Raw genomic sequence first — 15,169 nt, forward strand, 5'->3', positions numbered from 1 at the left:
CATCATCCATTTTCATTCACATCCATCCACCTCCCTTAACACCCAGTGTCTACCCGTCCCTTCCCACACATCCTTCTACCAGTCATTCATCCCACACACCCATCCGTCCATCTTTTCAAACACATCCATCCTTCCACCCATCCATCTATCCTTCCATCCGTTCCCAGATACAGCCGCCCATCCACCCACATGCATCTATCCATCCATCCACACACCGGCTCTATCCGTCCATCCATTCATATATCCCCACTTTCATCTGTTGAATGGTCAGTAGCCAGGTCATAGACACCTGAGGCTTGGAAGTGTCTTGCTGGGATGGTCCTGGAGCGCTGACCAATGTTGCCACCACACTGCACAGCAAAGCATTGTACAAGGGGAAGGGGCCGGCACCGCCCGGAGCAGCCACTGACCTGTGACGGCGTCGGTGGAGACGGGGCCGAGGTGCTTGCGGCCAGAGATGCCGTAGAGGTTGAACTTGTATCTGCGGGAGGGGGCCAGGCTGTTGATGGTGACCGTGCGGGATCCCCCGTCCACGGGCAGTGCCTGGGGTCTGCCCTCCATGTTCTTGTACTGGAGGAGGAAGGAATCGAAGTCCCCAGCCTGGACAGTCCAGGAGAGCAGGACGGAGTCGTGGGTGACGTTGGAGGCTGAGAACTCCCCCAGGCTGGGCTGGGCGGTGGGTATTGCCTCCGTCGGTGCTGCGGCTGGAAAAGAGAGAGGAGAGTGAAGGGCGCAGATCACTGTCTGGGATAAAAGGCAACAATTGGAGGGAAGAGAAAGAAGAGTGGAGAAAAAAATAAAGACTCAAAAGGGAAATAAAGAAAAAATGAATGAGGAAGGAGGGGAAACGTACAAGAAAACGGAAGAGAGAAAAGGGGGAAGCAGCAAAGGAAGAAAGAGGAAGGAAAGTACAGGAAAGAATCCGAGGGAAGTGGGGAGACAGAGAGAGATCAGAAGGGAAGGGCAGAATGAAAGCCTCAGAGGGAGGAAACAGAAGAACGATGGGCAAGGAATGTTGAACAAACAGCGTAGCAGAAGGAAAGGAGAGAACTGGATGGAGCAGATGGACAGAGAGTGAAAGCAGAGGAGAAGGAGATATGAGGGGTAGGTTGGTGACGGGAAGGGGGGAGAAGGGGAGGGTTCCTAGATTCAGAGATGATGGACAAAGAGAGAAAGAAGGGGAGGCAGACGGAAAGGCGCAAACCAGCTGGAAGGTAGAAGCAGGACAGTGAAGGAGATTGGAAGGACAGAAGGTAGAAGGGAGAAAAAAGAGCCGTTGCCTGAGATTGACAGAAGCTGAAGGCAGAAAGAGAGAGACGGTGGAAGGAGACGGAGCATGGAAGGAGAAGGAGGACGCAGCCCCGGGACCCTGGGGACAGATTGGAGGCCGGGTGCTCAGCACAGACAGACACACAGCGCACGCCCGTGCTGTGGGTTGTAGCGACGGGCAAGGGCACAAGCAGTGTCAGAAAGAGACATGAAGGTCAAGGAGCCAGAGCGGCTGAGAGACCCAGGGGTCTGGGCACAGCCGCTGACCTGTGACGGCGTCAGTGGAGACAGGGCCGAGGCGCTTGCGGCCAGAGATGCCGTAGAGGTTGAACTTGTATCTGCGGGAGGGGCCCAGATCATGGAGGTGGAGGGAGCGCAGGGCACCGTCCACGGGCAGCGCCCGGGGGTTGCCCTCTGCGTCCCGGTACTGGAGGATGAAGGAGTCAAATGTCCCCTCTTCCACGGTCCAGGAGAGGTCGATGGAGTTGTGGGCTGCGTTGGCCGCTGAGAGCTCCCCCAGGCGGAGCTGCATCCCAACTGCCTCCTCCTGCGGCGCCATGGCTGGAAAAGAGATTGTGGGCGTGAGGAGCATCGCCACTCGCTGAGTCCAATGAGGGACAATGAAACAGAGAGAGCAAGGGCAGGGCAAGCCGGGGGCTCCTCATTACCCAGGGACCTGCAGGGCGTGAAAAGTTAAGTGGGGAGGTCGCATGGGAGCAAAAAGGAGAAATGGGACGCAGAGACGGGGGCCTTGGTGACTCTGAGTGTATCCTGAATGGGATAGATGGATGGATGGATGGAGGTGTGGGTACATGATGTAATGGATGGATGCTGTGGATGGATGGATGGAGGTGTGGCTGCATGCTGGAGATGGATGGATGCTGTGGGTGGATGGGTGGATGGATGGATGGAGGTGTGGGTACATGTTGGAGATGGATGCATGGATGGACGCTGGGGATGGATAGAGGTGTGGGTACCAATCCCTCCCCATACACCCCAAAACACACAGCCATCCACCCACCTACCAATCCTTCCCCATACACCCGAAAACACACAGCCATCCACCCACCTACCAATCCCTCCCCATACACCCCAAAACACACAGCCATCCACCCACCTACCAATCCCTCCCCATACACCCCAAAACACACAGCCATCCACCCACCTACCAATCCCTCCCCATACACCCCAAAACACACAGCCATTCACCCATCTACCAATCCCTCCCAATACACCCTAAAACACACAGCCATCCACCCACCTACCAATCCCTCCCCATACACCCCAAAACACACAGCCATCCACCCACCTACCAATCCCTCCCCATACACCCCAAAACACACAGCCATTCACCCATCTACCAATCCCTCCCAATACACCCTAAAACACATAGCCATCCACCCACCTACCAATCCTTCCCCATACACCCCAAAACACACAGCCATTCACCCATCTACCAATCCCTCCCAATACACCCTAAAACACACAGCCACCCACCCATCTACTAATCCCTCCCCATACACCCCAAAACATACAGCCATCCACCCACCTACCAATCCCTCCCCATACACCCCAAAAACACAGCCATCCACCCACCTACCAATCCATCCCCATGTGACGAACTGGGAATGTTCTTAATGTTTTCTCTGAGTACTGTGTTGGTGCCTCAGTGTCCCCATGGCAGTTCTTAAGTATCTGGCAGAGCAAAGGGCCAGTGCCCCTAAATGCCTGACACTCTGTCTCCTAGCAACTGATGGCCTGGGCCCCCCCTCTGCAAAGGTGCCAGCGGAAGGTGTTGGAGACAAAGAGATCAGGTGACCTCCTGGCCCCGGAAAGGAGCTGAGCAGAGAGGAGGGGCTGGAGGGGGTTGTTAGTCTGGAGCTGGCTGGGGACGAGGAGTGAGGGCAGACGTGGGGGGTCTGGCTCACTGACCCCCAGAATGGACCCGGCCGAGGGGTCCGGTTCTCTGTACCTACACGCTCTGTTTTAGACCCTGTTCCTGTCATCGAATAAACCTCTGTGTTACTGGCTGGCTGAGAGTCACGTCTGACTGCAAAATGGGGGTGCAGGATCCTGTGGCCCCCCCAGGACCCCACTGAGGCGGGCTCGCTGTGGGAAGCGCACGGAGGGGCAGAGGATGCTGAATGCTCCAAGGAGAGACCCAGGAGGTGAAGCTGTGTGAGCTTCTTGCCCTGAACAAGTCTGCTCCAAGGGAGAGGAGGCTCCCCAAAGTCCTGCCTGGCTTGGGGGGGAGCTGTTCCAGAGCATCGCCCGGTGACTCCATGACAACTGGTGGCAGCGGCGGGATGTACTGCACCCCGTGAATGGCGCTGCTTGCAATAAGTGACTGGGGAGCAGTAAAACAAAGGAGGGATAATGAGGACCAGGCGTGCTGAAGGCTCAGAGAGGGACGGTTTCAGGGGGCAGTTAACCTCTGGGAGTGTGTGACCAGCGAGAAGGACTGTTGGAGTAACGGGGTCCCCCTGAGGACTGCAGCGAGCAGTCTCAGGGGCGGAGGAGCTTGCTGCTCGACCCTGGGAGAGAGAAGGATTTTGCAGTAGCAGGGTTCCCCTGGGGATTGCAGGAGCAGTCCCAGGGGCGGAGGAGTCTGCAGCTCGACCCTGGCAAAGAGGTGGTGACCACGAGAAGGGCTGGCACACCAGGGGTTCTTCCTGGAAACCATGAGGGAGCCAAGAGCACACAGGCCTGTGAGTCCAGAGCCACTTGGGAACGGTGAAGTGATGGCCTATCACCATCTCCTTGAGAAGGACATTGTGATCCTGTGCACAAAGAGAGGGTTACGCATGGGGACGTTCACCAAGGCACAGTTAATCGTGCAGTTGGAGGAGAAGCACCGCTCTGAGGAGGAGATTCCTGGCCCAGATGGGGCTACAAGAGGATCTGAGAGCAGCTGGAGCATCAGCCAGGCATCCCCGGGAGTCTGGTCCCCAATCAGACGAGGGTCTTCACGATTGGGTTCCCCATCAGGAGATTGGAGACGGATGGGATGGGAGCAGAGCCCAAGAGAGCGAGAGGACCGTGAGAGAGAGCAAGAGCCCGAGGAAAAGCTGCAGGAGAAGCAGCAGCAGCGTGGACTGGTGATGGTGGAGCAGAGAGACATAGGGGGCTGCCCAGGGGTCAGTGGGGAAACACGCCTGCGGGGGCGAGACCCTGGGACAGAGAGAACTGGGGTGGTGCAGCCCCAGATGCTGAGGGACTGTGGGACCTGGGTGAAGTCCCCTGGGGTGAAGCCCCTCACCCTGCCTATGGCCCAGATCCCTGTGCAGACCCAGAAGGGGTCGGGCTAGCTGGTGGTTGGGGTTCTCCAGGATATCGGCTGGGAGGCCCTGTTGGGGGGTGACTGTCTCCCCATGGGACAGGATCCAGGCCCCGCTCCTGTAACGGCCGAGGGTTTGAATTCAAATCCAGGGAACCAATTGGCGAGGATGGAAATGGTCAGTGAAAATGCAAATAACCTGGCTGGCAGGGGGGAGGGGCTGCTGGGCTCAGGATACCTGCCTACCTGTAACCAGCCCCCTGGGGCTGAGTGGGAGGGAGAGATGCTCCCCGCCCCCCTGCACACCAGAGAGGGGGCTCACACTGGCTCTGATGCTGGGACCAGAGCAGAGAGCTCGCTGCCTGGCCCCACTGGGACAGCAAGGGCAGCGCTGAGCACGGGGGAGCTGAGACCCCAGCTGAGTGAGGGGGCACCCAGGCAGGGCAGGTCGGCTGCCAACCAGGTTTGCCTGGTCCAGACGTGCTGCTGGGAAGTGATTACACAGCAGGGAGGGAGCTACCAGGGACAGGGCTCAGGGGGGCTGTGACCCCAGGCCCAGCCAGCGAGAGGGAGCAGGTCCCACTCCCTGCCCCAGCAGCTGAATCCCAGACCGAGCTGCAGAGGGATCCCTCCTTGGAGAAGCTGAGGGAACTTGCTGGCCACAGCGCTGCAAACCCCCTTGGGGAAGGCTGCAGGGACAGAGTCCTGCAGGAGAAGGGATTCCTGTACCGGGAATGGGCTCCCCAAGGGGAAGTAGAACTGGGGGGAATCGGGAGGCAGCTGGTGGTACCCCAGGAATCCACAGGGTTCTTCCCGTTCGAGCTGCTGGGTGGGAGGAGAGTGAGGGGACCCCTGGACCTGAAAGGGGAGGATTGGGAGGAGAAGGGGGAAGACCCCCTGGGGGATCTCTTCCCTGAGGTGGGAGACAATCTCCCCATCAGGTGTTCCCCATTCAGAGTCACTGGGAAAGCAACCCAGATCCTGGAGAGAGAGGTCAGGGACATGCTGGCTTTAGATGGGATCCAGCCGTTTTACAGCCCATGGGCCTCACCCGTGGGGCTGATCCCCAAGGGAGACAGGATGATCTGGTTTTGTGGGGGCTATCAGAAGCTTAAAGCCATCACAGTGTCCGATGCCGACCCCATGCCTATGCCTGGGGAGATTCTAGACAAGCTGAGAGGGATGGAGAACTTGGCCCTGGCAGACACTGACAACATGTGCATCTTTAGCCAGACCTGGGAGGAACAGGTGTCCCAGGTGAAGAGGGGGCTGGGCTGCCTCAAGGAGGTGGGACTGACGGTAAAAGCTGGAAAGTGCAAGGGGGGACGGCAGAGGTGTTGAATCTGGGCCACAAAGTGGGGAGCGGCTGCCCAAGCCCAGAGCTGGCAAAGGCCAAGATGGGGGCTCTTAAACAAGAGAGCCCGAATCGCAGCCCAGGGTGCTGGGAAAAGACCCAATCCCAGTTTGAACCCCAGGGGTACTGGGGTGGCAAAGGGTGTGGGCTGCATAAACCTTCCCACATGCGGCCTGCAAGTGCCATCAAGCACACCCGACCTAAGGGAGGGCGTGAGACTGGACTGTCCTGGTGTAACTCACACCAAGGGATGGGAGAGATGCTGGGGCATCCATGGGAACCTTGGTGGGTTCGAACTTCCCCAGGTCACTGGCTGAAGTGACCTCGCTCAGTTCGGTCTCCAAGGGGAGAGATGTGATGAACTGGGAATGTTCTTACTGTTTTCTCTGAATACTGGGTTGGTGCCTCAGTCTCCCCATGACAGTTCTTAAGTATCTGGCAGAGCAAGGGGCCAGTGCCCCTAAATGCCTGGCACTCTGTCTCCTAGCAACTGATGGCCTGGGCCCCTCCTCTGCAAAGGTGCCAGCTGAAGGTGTTGGAGACAAAGGGATCAGGTGACCTCCTGGCCCGGGAAAGGGGCTGAGCAGAGAGGAGGGGCTGGGGGGGTGGTTAGTCTGGAGCTGGCTGAGGGCAGACGTGGAGGTCTGGCTCACTGCCCCCCAGAATGGACCCGGCCGAGGGGTCCGGTTCGCTGTACCTACAAGCTCTGTTTTAGACCCTGTTCCTGTCATTGAATAAACCTCTGTGTTACTGGCTGGCTGAGAGTCACGTCTGACTGCAAAGTGGGGGTGCAGGGCCCTGTGGCCCCCCCAGGACCCTGCTGGGGTGGACTCGCTGTGGGAAGCGCACAGAGGGGAAGAGGATGCTGAATGCTCCAAGGAGAGACCCAGGAGGTGAAGCCGTGGGACCTTCGTGCCCTGAAGACAGTCTGCTCCAAGGGAGAGGAGGCTCCCCAAAGTCCTGCCTGGCTTTGTGGGGAGCAGTTCCAGAGCATCACCCAGGGACTCCGTGACACCCCATAAACCCCATAACACTCAGCCATCCATTCATCTTCCAATCCGTCCCCATACGCCCTAAAACACACAGCCATCCACCCACCTACCAATCCTTTCCCATACACCCCAAAACACATATCCATTCACCCATCTACCAATCCCTCCCAATACACCCTAAAACACACAGCCATCCACCCATCTACCAATCCCTCCCCATACACCCCAAAACAAACAGCCATCCACCCGCCTACCAATCTGTCCCCATACACCCCAAAACACACATCCATTCACCCATCTACCAATCCCTCCCAAAATACCCCAAAACACACATCCATTCACCCATCTACCAATCCCTCTCAATACCTCCCTAACACACATAGTCATCCAACCATCTACCAATCCCTCCCCATACACCCCAAAACACACATCCATTCACCCATCTACCAATCCCTCCCAATATACCCCAAAACACACATCCATTCACCCATCTACCAATCCCTCCCAATACACCCTAAAACACACAGCCATCCACTCATCTACCAATCCCTCCCCATACACCCAAAAACACACAGCCATTCACCCACCTACCAAACCCTCCCCAGACACCCCATAACATACAGCCATCCACCCATCTACCAATCCATCCCCATACACCCCATAACACTCAGCCATCCACTCATCTACCAATCCGTCTCCATACGCCCTAAAACACACATCCATCCATCCATCTACCAATCCCTCCCCATACACCCCAAAGCATACAGCCATCCACCCACCTATCAATCCCTCCCCATACACCCCAAAACACACAGCCATCCACTCATCTACCAATCTTTCCCAATATACCCCAAAACACACATCCATCCATCCACCTACCAATCCATCCCCATACACCCCAAAACACACAGCCATTCACCCATCTACCAATCCCTCCCAATACATCCTAAAACACACAGTCATCCACCCACCTATCAATCCTTTCCCATACACCCCAAAACACACAGCCATTCACCATCTACCAATCCCTCCCAATACACCCTAAAACACATAGCCATCCACCCATCTACCAATCCCTCCCCATACACCCCAAAACACACAGCCATCCACCCACCTATCAATCCCTCCCCATACACCCCAAAACACATATCCATTCACCCATCTACCAATCCCTCCCAATACACCCTAAAACACACAGCCATCCACCCATCTACCAATCCCTCCCCATACACCCCAAAACACACAGCCATCCACCCACCTACCAATCTGTCCCCGCACACCGCAAAACACACAGCCATCCACCCACCTACCAATCCCTCCCCATACACCCTAAAACACACAGCCATCCACCCACCTACCAATCTTTCCCAATATACCCCAAAACACACATCCATCCATCCACCTACCAATCCCTCCCAATACACCCTAAAACACATAGCCATCCACCCATCTACCAATCCCTCCCCATACACCCCAAAACACACAGCCATTCACCCATCTACCAATCCCTCCCCATACACCCCAAAACACACAGCCATCCACCCACCTATCAATCCCTCCCCATACACTCCAAAACACATATCCATTCACCCATCTACCAATCCCTCCCAATACACCCTAAAACACATAGCCATCCAGCCATCTACCAATCCCTCCCCATACACCCCAAAACACACAGTCATCCACCCACCTACCAATCTGTCCCTGCACACCCCAAAACACACAGCCATCCACCCACCTACCAATCCCTCCCAATACACCCCAAAACACACAGCCATTCACCCATCTACCAATCCCTCCCCATACACCCTAAAACACACAGCCATCCACCCACCTACCAATCTTTCCCAATATACCCCAAAACACACATCCATCCATCCACCTACCAATCCATCCCCATACACCCCAAAACACACAGCCATTCACCCATCTACCAATCCCTCCCCATACACCCCAAAACACACAGCCATCCACTCATCTACCAATCCCTCCCCATACACCCCAAAACACACATCCATCCATCCACCTACCAATCCATCCCCATACACCCCAAAACACACAGCCATTCACCCATCTACCAATCCCTCCCCATACACTCTAAAACACACAGCCATCCACTCATCTACCAATCCCTCCCCATACACCCCAAAACACACAGCCATCCACCCACCTACCAATCCCTCCCAATACACCCCAAAACACACAGCCATTCACCCATCTACCAGTCCCTCCCCATACACCCTAAAACACACAGCCATCCACCCACCTACCAATCTTTCCCAATATACCCCAAAACACACATCCATCCATCCACCTACCAATCCCTCCCAATACACCCTAAAACACATAGCCATCCACCCATCTACCAATCCCTCCCCATACACCCCAAAACACACAGCCATTCACCCATCTACCAATCCCTCCCCATACACCCCAAAACACACAGCCATCCACCCACCTATCAATCCCTCCCCATACACTCCAAAACACATATCCATTCACCCATCTACCAATCCCTCCCAATACACCCTAAAACACATAGCCATCCAGCCATCTACCAATCCCTCCGCATACACCCCAAAACACACAGTCATCCACCCACCTACCAATCTGTCCCCGCACACCCCAAAACACACAGCCATCCACCCACCTACCAATCCCTCCCAATACACCCCAAAACACATAGCCATTCACCCATCTACCAATCCCTCCCCATACACCCTAAAACACACAGCCATCCACCCACCTACCAATCTTTCCCAATATACCCCAAAACACACATCCATCCATCCACCTACCAATCCATCCCCATACACCCCAAAACACACAGCCATTCACCCATCTACCAATCCCTCCCCATACACCCCAAAACACACAGCCATCCACTCATCTACCAATCCCTCCCCATACACCCCAAAACACACAGCCATCCACCCACCTATCAATCCCTCCCCATACACCCCAAAACACACAGCCATCCACTCATCTACCAATCTTTCCCAATATACCCCAAAACACACATCCATCCATCCACCTACCAATCCATCCCCATACACCCCAAAACACACAGCCATTCACCCATCTACCAATCCCTCCCCATACACTCTAAAACACACAGCCATCCACTCATCTACCAATCCCTCCCCATACACCCCAAAACACACAGCCATCCACCCACCTATCAATCCCTCCCCATACACCCCAAAACACACAGCCATTCACCCATCTACCAATCCCTCCCAATACACCCTAAAACACACAGCCATTCACCCATCTACCAATCCCTCCCCATACACCCCAAAACACACAGCCATCCACCCGCCTACCAATCCCTCCCCATACACCCCAAAACACACAGCCATCCACCCACCTACCAATCCTTTCCCATACACCCGAAAACACACAGCCATTCACCCATCTACCAATCCCTCCCAATATACCCCAAAACACATATCCATCCACCCACCTACCAATCCGTCCCCACACACCCCATAACACACAGCCATCCACCCACCTACCAACATGTCCCCATATACCCCAAAAAACACAGCCATCCACCCACCTATCAATCCCTCCCCATACACTCCAAAACACATATCCATTCACCCATCTACCAATCCCTCCCAATACACCCTAAAACACATAGCCATCCAGCCATCTACCAATCCCTCCGCATACACCCCAAAACACACAGTCATCCACCCACCTACCAATCTGTCCCCGCACACCCCAAAACACACAGCCATCCACCCACCTACCAATCCCTCCCAATACACCCCAAAACACATAGCCATTCACCCATCTACCAATCCCTCCCCATACACCCTAAAACACACAGCCATCCACCCACCTACCAATCTTTCCCAATATACCCCAAAACACACATCCATCCATCCACCTACCAATCCATCCCCATACACCCCAAAACACACAGCCATTCACCCATCTACCAATCCCTCCCCATACACCCCAAAACACACAGCCATCCACTCATCTACCAATCCCTCCCCATACACCCCAAAACACACAGCCATCCACCCACCTATCAATCCCTCCCCATACACCCCAAAACACACAGCCATCCACTCATCTACCAATCTTTCCCAATATACCCCAAAACACACATCCATCCATCCACCTACCAATCCATCCCCATACACCCCAAAACACACAGCCATTCACCCATCTACCAATCCCTCCCCATACACTCTAAAACACACAGCCATCCACTCATCTACCAATCCCTCCCCATACACCCCAAAACACACAGCCATCCACCCACCTATCAATCCCTCCCCATACACCCCAAAACACACAGCCATTCACCCATCTACCAATCCCTCCCAATACACCCTAAAACACACAGCCATTCACCCATCTACCAATCCCTCCCCATACACCCCAAAACACACAGCCATCCACCCACCTACCAATCCTTTCCCATACACCCGAAAACACACAGCCATTCACCCATCTACCAATCCCTCCCAATATACCCCAAAACACATATCCATCCACCCACCTACCAATCCGTCCCCACACACCCCATAACACACAGCCATCCACCCACCTACCAACATGTCCCCATATACCCCAAAAAACACAGCCATCCACCCACCTACCAATCCCTCCTCGTACCACACATCCATCCACCCACCTACCAATCCCTCCCCATAACACACTGCGATCCACGCATCTACCAATCCATCCATGCCAAAATGACCCATTGTTAAGGCTACATTTTAGTCACGGGTAAACAAAAATACACGGTCTGTGACCTGTCCACGACTTTTACTATATACCCCTAACTCAAGGGTTGCAGGTGGTTTTTTGGGGAGGGCAGTCCGGTGCTGGTGCTGGTGCTGGGGGGGAGCGGGCAGTGACATATGGCCCGGGACTCCTGCTGGTGCTTTGGGGGGAGGGTTGACAGGGCTCACAGGCTCCCGTCTCCGGATGTTCCTGCAGCTCCTAGGTGGCAGAGGGTCCATGGGACTCTGTGCACTGCTCCCGTCACAGTGCCAGCTGTGTGGCTCCCATTCACCAGGAACCACAGCCAATGGGAGCTGCGGGGGGGGGGGGGGGGCTGTGAGCGCGGGGAGTGTGCGGAACCCCCTGGACCCTCCGCCGCCTAGGAGCTGTAGGGCCACGCCAATGGGAGCTGGGGAGCCCCCCATCCCAAGAGAGCACCCCCCTGCCCCTAGCCCCCTCCCACACACCCAAACTGCTGCTGCTGACCACTGCAGAAGTCATAGAGGTCACGGAAACTCACAGAATCCATGAGTTCTGTGACCTCCATGACAGACTAACAGGATTACACATTCTCCTTCCATCCCCATACATATCTATCCCTCCATCTGTCTCAACACACAGCCATCCATCCACCCATCCAACCACACACTCCATCTCTACATCCATTCATTCATCCCCATAAAGAGCTATCCCTCCATCTGTCTCAACACGCAGCCATCCATCCACCCATCCATCCACACACTCCATCTCTACATCCATTCATTCATCCCCATAAAGAGCTATCCCTCCATCCGTCTCAACACACAGCCATCCATCCACCTATTTACAGACACCCTCTATCCATCCATCCATCCACCCATCCACCCCCATACACAGCTATCCATTCACTTAACCTGCCCAAGACACATCGATTCAGCTGTCCTTGAGGGGGGATACCTGAGTATGTAACATGAGAACCCAGGAGGGGGATGCGGCCAGGAGACACCTCTGCCCTGGAAACTGGACAAAGGCTGGAGGAGGAGCCGGGGGGAGGGAGAATGAGACGGCTGGAGGGAGTTTCAGTTTGGAGCTCCCTGGGAAAATGGAGGGGAGCCCAGATGGGGCTCTGACCTCCCAGCAGAGCTCTGGCCTCCCTGGCCATCCAAGATGGACCTGATGGAGGGGGTCCTGTTGTTTGTACCTGAAAGACCTGTCTTGGACTGGTTTCCTGGCGTCTAAAAAAACCTTCTGCTTTACTGGCTGGCTGAGAGTCATGGTGGACTGCAGGAAGCCAGGGGTGCAGGGCCTTGTCGTCCCCAAACTCCGTGACACCATCCAACCACCGACCAACCCCCCTCTGTCCAGCCATGTAAACACACAAATTTCTCTCTCTCCCTCCATCTGTCGAATGGCCACAAACAGGTCATGGAAGGGGAGACTGGAAGCGTTATCTCAGGAAGGTCCCAGCCTAGTGGCCAGCATCCCTGCCACACTGCAAAGCAAAGGGGGGAGGGATGGGAAGGACTGGTACACCCAGGCGCAGCCGCTGACCTGTGACGGTGTCGGTGGAGACGGGGCCGAGGCGCTTGCGGCCGTAGATGCCGTAGAGGTTGAACTTGTATCTGCGGGAGGGGGCCAGATTGGTTACGGTGACTGTGCGGGATCCCCCGTCCACGGGCAGCGCCTGGGGTTTGCCTTCTGCGTCCTTATACTGCAGGAGGAAGGAGTCAAAGTCCCCAGCCTGGATGGTCCAGGAGAGCAGGATGGAGTCGTGGGTGACGTCGGAGGCCGAGAGCTCTCCCAGGCTGGGCTGGGCCGTGGGTACCGCCTCTGTCGGTGCCGTGGCTGGAACAGAGAGAGGGGGTGAAGGGTACGGCCAGCAGGAGCAGCTCCCCAGGTCCTTGGGGGGGCAGATTATTCGATCCAGATGAATTAGTGGGGGAAGGGGGCAGAGAGCCCCAGCGACTGGCCTCAGGACGGAGCTGGATCCTGCTGCTGGAAAGGAGAGCTGGGGACAGACATATAGACGGTACATGTCTGCAAAGAGGATCCCACATTCCTGGGTTCCCCATGGCCACCCCTCCCCATGAAGGGCTCAGCTCAGAGTGAGCGGCACAAACCACGGGCAGAGCTGAGCTGAGACGGGAGGAGAGAGGGGGAAGGAAGAACAAACGAGAGAGAAGAGAAGGGGGTAAAACCAAAACCACCAACATCAATGAAAAGATCTCCATTGACAACCATCCACCCCCAGACACTCCTCCATCCATTCATCCATCGCTACACCATACCTCCATTCATCCATGCATCTATCACGCACCACCCACAGAGTTACACATACACATCTATAAATCAATCCCCTAAACACCGATCCATTCCCACACACATCCACCCACCCTACTGTCTGTACGTCCATCCATCCACCAGTCTGCCCTTCTGTCCATTCCCATCCACCCACCCTCCTGTCTGTACGTCCATCCATCCACCAGTCCATCCACCAGTCTGCCCTTCTGTCCATCCCCATCCATCCACTTTACCGTCTGTACATCCATCCATCCATCCCCATACACATCCACCCACCTTACCATCTGTACGTCCATCCATCCATCCATCCCAATACACATCCATTCATCTTACCGTCTCTATGTCCATCCATCCATCCCTATACACATCCACCCACTTTACCGTCTATACGTCCACCCATCCATCCGCATACACATCCATCCATCTTACCATCTGTACGTCCATCCATCCATCCCCATACACATCCACCCACCTTACCGTCTGTACATCCATCCATCCATCCCCATACACATCCACTCACCTTACAATTTGTACGTCCATCCATCCATCCCCATACACATCCACTCACCTTACTGTCTATACATCCATCCATCCATTTCCATACACATCCATCCACCTTAATGTCTGTAGGTCAATCCATCCATCCCCATATACATCCATCCACCTTACCATCTATACATTCATCCATCCATCCCCATACACTACGATCCACCATATCGTCTGTACGTCCATCCATCCCCATATACATCCATCCACCTTACCATCTATACATTCATCCATCCATCCCCATACACATCCACCCACCTTACCGTCTGTACGTCAATCCATCCATCCCCATACATATCCATCCACCTTACCATCTGTACGTCCATCCATCCATCCCCATACACATCCATCCTCCTTACCACCTGTACGTCCATCCATCCAACCCCTTACATATCCATCCACCTTACCATCTGTACGTCCATCCATCTATCCCCATACACATCCATCCACCTTACCACCTGTACGTCCATCCATTCATCCTCATATACATCCGTCCACCTTACCGTCTGTACGTCCATCCATCCATCCCCATACACATCCACCCACCTTACCATCTGTACGTCAATCCATCCATCCCCATACACATCCATCCACCTTACCATCTGTACGTCCATCCATCCATCCCCATACACATCCATCCTCCTTACCACCTGTACGTCCATCCATCCATCCCCTTACATATCCATCCACCTTACCATCTGT

The 15,169-nt window shown here is 55.1% G+C and overlaps 1 protein-coding gene across 26 annotated transcripts in view; it reads right to left on the reverse strand.

Annotated features, from left to right (window-relative positions):
* Nucleotides 1-15,169, reverse strand: part of TNXB (tenascin XB) — an 87,310-nt gene that overhangs the window by 50,716 nt on the left and 21,425 nt on the right. For 21 of the 26 annotated variants that reach the window (XM_030548006.1, XM_030548016.1, XM_030548001.1 and 18 more), the window contains exons 8-10: nt 13,172-13,465; nt 1,537-1,830; nt 411-704 (exon numbers count right to left, since the gene is read on the reverse strand). The exons of 1 other annotated variant lie outside the window; for it this stretch is intronic. In XM_030548006.1, coding sequence (XP_030403866.1) covers nt 411-704; nt 1,537-1,830; nt 13,172-13,465 — 882 coding nt within the window. The remainder of the gene's footprint in view (nt 1-410; nt 705-1,536; nt 1,831-13,171; nt 13,466-15,169) is intronic. 4 more of the 26 variants (XM_030548010.1, XM_030548015.1, XM_030548012.1 and 1 more) reach the window with 2 other exon arrangements.

Source organism: Gopherus evgoodei, unplaced genomic scaffold (assembly GCF_007399415.2).
Source record: "Gopherus evgoodei ecotype Sinaloan lineage unplaced genomic scaffold, rGopEvg1_v1.p scaffold_80_arrow_ctg1, whole genome shotgun sequence".
Lineage (NCBI taxonomy): Eukaryota > Metazoa > Chordata > Testudines > Testudinidae > Gopherus > Gopherus evgoodei.